Raw genomic sequence first — 6364 nt, 5'->3', positions numbered from 1 at the left:
TGAGTCATGAATCGAACATCTGACCACATACTTAAGGGGACTAAGACCATTACCACTTGAACTAATTCATTGTTAGTTAGTACTCTGAAATGTTACTAAATCGTTTCAGTAACATAGGTTTTATGTAACACTTGTTGAAATGTTATACTGAACTGAAATAGTAACATATTTCGGATCTCAAATTTGTTGTAGTGTCTTGGCCAAATTTTACTAACTTCACGACCGAACTCTTAATTATTGGGTCCTTTCTCCTTGGAACAAGAAGGTTGACACCACAAAAAAAAATAGTCTTTGAAGTCAATAAAATCAACGCATAATATTGGTATCGGATAAACTTCTCCCTCTAATTTGAAATATAATTAAGCAAAAAAATTGATTTCTATATTCATTAATTATTCAATGAATTTAGAAAACATTTTTTTTTTCCTAATATTTAAACAGAAAGGTGACATTAGGTTGTCATGGATTCTGATGTTGTGTTTCAATTCAAGTGTAAGTGGTTTAGTTTCACATCAACTATGTATGGGAAGAATGTTGGATTTATAAGAGAAGTGACTCATTAACCTAATGTCTTAAAGTTTTGGGTGGAGATGTGGTGTCTCTCTCTTTTAGTCTTGGAGCATTGACTATTATTTCCCCCCGAGCTCTTCCGGACTCCCCAACAAGTGATATCAGAGTCGTGGTTCAGCTTGGTGGGGGAGCATGAGTGGATCCTAATATTGGATCAACCGTAGGATTTGACAACTCACACTTGAAGGAGAATGTTGAATTTCAAGTATAATTGTTTCCCTCCGAACTCCTCCCCGGACTACCAAAACTTGATACAGTGATACTTATTTGCAAATTCCATAAATAGACAAAGATCAGCAAAATTACATATTTCCTTAATTTTTTGATAAAATCATTTGACCGAGAAATGTTTTAATTATTTAAAAAGTATAATATTATTAAATAATTATGTACTATTAGTCAAAAAAATGTACTAGTTAATATATTAAATATTTTACTTTTAACCGTTATATATATATATATTATATATAACGATACTGGTCATATATATATATATATATATATATATATATATATATATATGGGGTTACATTTTTAATTGAACAAAACCAAGGAACTCAAACATGGATTTTAGTTGTCCAATCATCTTCCTCGTCTTACTTTTTTTTGTCCTTGTTTCTTTTGTTTGTCCTATTTATTCTTCAGAAATAAGCAAACATCAATTGGTCAATCAAACTACTCAATCCAAGGAAGAGTTTTACAAGTTGAAGAAGGCAATAAAAACTCATCTGCAACAAATCAATAAGCCTGGAGTTAAGACAATTCAAGTATGTTAAAATAAATTTTAAATTTTTATTCCATAAAATTGAAACTTATATTTATATTTTTTATATTTATATTTCTTTTCTTTGATATTTATATTTTACTCCATAAAATCGAAACTTATATTTATATTTTTTATATTTATATTTCTTTTCTTTTGATATTTATATTTTACTCTACAAAATTGAAACTTATAAAAATGACCCAACTTTAAATAATTAAGCAAATACTCCTTTGGAAGGCGTACGTGAACTGCTCAGGATCGATGCTACATGAACCTTATTCCTAAAAGACTAGATTTTCTTTTTCTTTTTGTTTTTTCTTTTTCTTTTCCTTTGTATTCGTTAGCTTTGTTAGCCAAAAAACAAAAAAAATAATTAAGCAAATACTTTATGTCTTTGTTTATATAACTCATATGTTGGTGTTCATTATTGCAGAGTCCGGATGGTGATATCATAGATTGTGTTTTGACTCATGAACAACCAGCTTTTGATCATCCTTTATTGAAAGGACAAAAACCATTAGTATATATTTTGTTTTGGTCAATTTAATTATGAAAAATACATAAACATTTTTTATGCTGAGTAAGATATTATATTTCAACTTTATAATTGAAAATTTTCTCATGCATATTTTAATGCAGGATCCTCCAGAAATACCTATAGATGATCATAATCAAATGAATAATTTTAGTGACATCTTTCAATCGTGGACCTTATCTGGTGAATCATGTCCTGACGGAACAATTCCAATTATAAGAACTAAAGAACAAGACATTTTAAGAGCCGGCTCAATTAGTCGATTCGGAAAAAAATTCGTCAATGATGATAGACACGATGTATGCAATTGTAAAAACTCTAATTTTTTTCTCTGTTTTCCTTTTCTTTTTCTTTCATTTTTTTCCTTAAAAGTAAGAGTGTATCTTTTGATTATTATTTTTTTAAATATATTTGCTCCAACTATTTTTATCTTCTAAGAAAAAACTTTTAAACACAAACCAACATTAAATTAATAAATTGTTCTCTACATCTTATATATATGCTATTTCGAAAATGAAATAATGCAGCATGCAATTGGGTTTGTGAATGGGAATTTCTATGGAGCAAGGGCTTCCTTAAACGTGTGGACACCAAAAGTGGAAAATCAAGGAGAATTCAGCTTGGCTCAAATATGGGTCCTCTCTGATGATCGAAATGTTGAAAACACCCTTGAAGCTGGTTGGCAGGCATGTCAAAACTTTTCATTTTAATCAATCCATTCCTTTTCTATATTTTTTTAGATTGTTTATTTATTCCCTCAAGTCTATTATATAAGAAAAAAACTTTAATTTTATTTTTGTTAAGCAGTTTAGTAGCTAAAATTTCACTTTAGGTGAATTAGTGGGGGTACTGAAATTCCAACCAACTGATCTATACTCGTGGAACAAAAAAAAACTCTAATTTATTGAGACAAAGAAAATGTTTTGAATATAATTTGATTTAATTTAAAACTCTTATAATTTTAAAATTATAATCCTATCAAATAAATTACTTTTTAATATTTTCTCCATAACAATTGAAGGAACAAATTATATAGATTTTAGCATTTAATATTTTTTTTTCTATATTAAAATATGTGTTATGTTAACATGCACTCTTCTAAAAAATAGTGATTTTTTAAAAAAACCGCAAAGTTATATATATGAATTGTAGGAAAAGTACAAGTAGTACTCTATCCGATACAACAATTACATAAAATGGAACCCCCAACCGATCCTATTGTTGCCACTAAGTCATATTAAGAAAGACCCATCGAACTATATAGTCCAATGGATTAACATATCATTCATAAAGTAAACATGGTGAGTTAATCATTTTAGACAACAACCATTTTCACGAGACATGTTGAATCTTAATTTTCAAATATTTCATTCACCTCTAGCAATTTTCCATTAAAAATTCTCTCATTGCGCCCCTCCACAATACCTAAACCACCGCATGCCAAACCATTACCAATAACACTCCCTTGTTGCCTTTGCTTCTCTTTGCTCAACGGCCCTAGAAAACTATCAAACAAAGAAGAAATTGGTCCCGGCAATACCATAGTCATACCGAACCAACCAAGAATATGATTTTTCAGTTTCAAATATCTCATCACAACACACACACATAGCTTGAATAATTCCACGATAGAGAATATTGGCCCTTGATGGTAATCGTTCAAGAAGTGCTTATCAAGGAAATACAATAACCTTCGACGACCCTTGATATAGTAACTATTTATCGCAAAATTTAAAATTTAAACACTAACTTCTCTAGTCTTAGTTATAAACAACTTTTACTTATAATTAAAATCAAAGAAAATATTAGTGTTTATGTATAAAAAATTTCTATAACATAAAATAAAGTCAAGCTAAGTTCAAACTATAACTTTTATATATATGCAGGTCTTTCCACATCATTACGGGGACAACCGACCAAGATTGTTTACTTATTGGACGGTAAGTTAATTGATTAGAGTGATAAGTAGCAGTATGTATATGGAGTACTTTTTTATTTACTTATGTATATATATATATATTTTTTTGTTTACAATGAGCTGTGATCGAACCCAGTACCTGTAACATACTATCCAAATTCCTCACCACTAGACCAAACTTAGTGGCTTTAGTAGTATGTATATTTGCTTCATGTTTAATATGCTCTTTAATAAAAACATTATTGAATTTCTTCAACAAAAATTTACATTATTGAAAAGAACAAAAATGATAATAGTAATAATTGCAGGCTGATGGATATCGAAGTACTGGATGCTTCAATTTAAATTGTCCATGCTTTGTTCAAGTCAACAAAAAAATTGTACTTGGAGGTTCAATTGCTCCAACTTCTACATATAATGGAAAGCAATTTGAGATTAAATTAACGATCTGGAAGGTAATTTTATACTTATATTACCAAATTAACCTTAGATGAGTATGGATAATTTGAAAGACATATATCCATATTCCTCTCGCTCTTAATAGTTTGAATTTTATTTTCTAACAAAAATAAAATTCAAATTTATCCTTATAATAGAGGGATAAATTTGTCCCACATTTAAAAATATCAGAGATTAGTTTGAATTTTATGTTTGTTGAAAACTAAATTAAATCACTATCAATCGTTAGTTGGTCCAGTAGTGATTGATGTTGAACTTGATGAGGATGACCACAGTTAAATCTACTGCAACTGTGATCGGGAGGGAGGTGAAACCATTTGATTCCAAAACTAACCCCGGAACTAGATTAGACAGTAAAGTAAACTAGATAATGCATTACAAGAAAACTGTGATTTAGCTTCAAAACTTTTAGCGTCAGAACATTTCTGATGCTATTAGTGTCAATTTAGCGTTCTTAATTTCTAACACAAATGTCCTTTTTATAATTTATTTTTTGAACACAAATGTCCTTTTTAATTTAGCGTTTTTGAACACAAATGTCCTTTTTAATTTAAATTTTTAAGTAGCATCTCCAAATTTGGACGCTAAATTTTTTAATTTTTTTTATATAGAGTATATTAATTTTGAAACAAAAAGTTTTATCCAATTTTTATTTCCCACTTCTTCTTTTTTTTTCCTTTCACATTTCCCTCACTTATTGTTTTATTAAATCTTCTCTCAATTTCTTCTTTTACATCTCCTTCACTTTTCCATATTAAAGCTAATGTGAACAAAATACCCTAAGCTCAATCAATATATGTTCTCTGAGTCTCACAGATTTTGTGATACACCAATACACAATTTTCTTGTAGTAATGGTGGTGAAAACCAAAAAATAAAATAGAATTGAATCACTAAAAAAAAATCGAGACTAAAATGTGTCTTCACTCTGAGGGTAATATATTTGAATTTCTCACAAAACAAAAAGGGAGTTATTGAAGGTTTAATTTACTTTAATTTTTGTGTGTATGTGAGTAGGATCCAAAAAGTGGGAATTGGTGGCTTGGATTTGGATCTATTGTAGTTGGGTACTGGCCAACTTCTATGTTTCAACAATTAAAGGGTACTGCACATGCAGTTCAGTTTGGTGGAGAAGTAACTAATTTTAAACCAAGAGGATCTCATACTTCAACTCAAATGGGTAGTGGACATTTTGTTGAAGAGGGTTGGGGAAAAGCTGCATATATTAGGAATTTGGTAGTTGTAAATACTGATCACTTATTCCATTCATTGACAGAACAACCTAAATTTTTTGTACAACGACCAAATTGTTATAATATAAAAGGAGGGAATAATAAGGATGTTGGGGGACAATTCATTTTATATGGTGGACCTGGTAGGAATAAGAACTGTCCTTGAGAGAAAGAATAACATATACAACTTGGACTCTTTGTAATTGTCTAAAGAGAATGAGAAATAAAAAATATATACAAGTTTAATTTGTTGGTATATCCTTTCAATGTCTTTCCCAAAAATTCCTTCCTTCAATCAATTTTATTTTACTTTGTTCATAATGATACATGCAAAGGATATATAGTATACATTTAAAATATAAAATTACTTCATGATAATAGCACCAAATAATCTTTTACATTGTTTTTATTGCCCTTATCCCTAAATGTAAAAATCCCTCATCTCCAAAGGATTTCCGGCCAATTAGTCTTTGTAATGTTGTGATGAAAATTGTGACTGATGACGTATCGTCACACTCTCATAATCCATGCCTATTTGAGGAACATTAGACTCATTTTAGAAGGTTTTAAGCAATAAAATCAAGAAAAATCTCAGAAGCAAGATTGCTTGGTTTGCAAGAAAGTAGAAAAATATGCAGGAAAGTTCACAAGATAACTACGCTGGGGGCGTGATGGGTCACGCGCAGCGTAATTCATGCACCAGAGAAACCAAAAACCTGCTTCTATTACGCGCGGCGTGGGGACCTGTCCACACGCGGCGTAATACCTGGACAAGAGAAGGTTCTTCACTGTCATCATCACGCGCGGTGTGATGAAAGATTTGAACTACGCCGGGGGCGTGGAAGCCATCACGCGCGGCGTAATTAAGCTATGTTGAAGACCAGT

The 6364-nt window shown here is 30.3% G+C and overlaps 1 protein-coding gene across 1 annotated transcript; it reads left to right on the top strand.

The window, feature by feature from the left end:
* The first annotated feature begins 1133 nt into the window (after window positions 1-1133).
* Window positions 1134-5645, top strand: LOC123922908. The gene is made up of 7 exons (XM_045975569.1): window positions 1134-1337; window positions 1770-1856; window positions 1976-2170; window positions 2399-2557; window positions 3758-3811; window positions 4098-4244; window positions 5265-5645. Exons 1-7 carry the CDS (start codon window positions 1134-1136, stop codon window positions 5643-5645), a joined length of 1227 nt encoding a protein of 408 aa, XP_045831525.1.
* The last annotated feature ends 719 nt before the right edge of the window (window positions 5646-6364 follow it).

The sequence above is a fragment of the Trifolium pratense genome, linkage group LG4 (genome assembly GCF_020283565.1).
Source record: "Trifolium pratense cultivar HEN17-A07 linkage group LG4, ARS_RC_1.1, whole genome shotgun sequence".
In the NCBI taxonomy this organism is placed as follows: Eukaryota; Viridiplantae; Streptophyta; class Magnoliopsida; order Fabales; family Fabaceae; genus Trifolium; species Trifolium pratense.
Note: the sequence above shows the minus strand (reverse complement) of the source record. Positions and strands in the feature narration are given on the sequence as shown.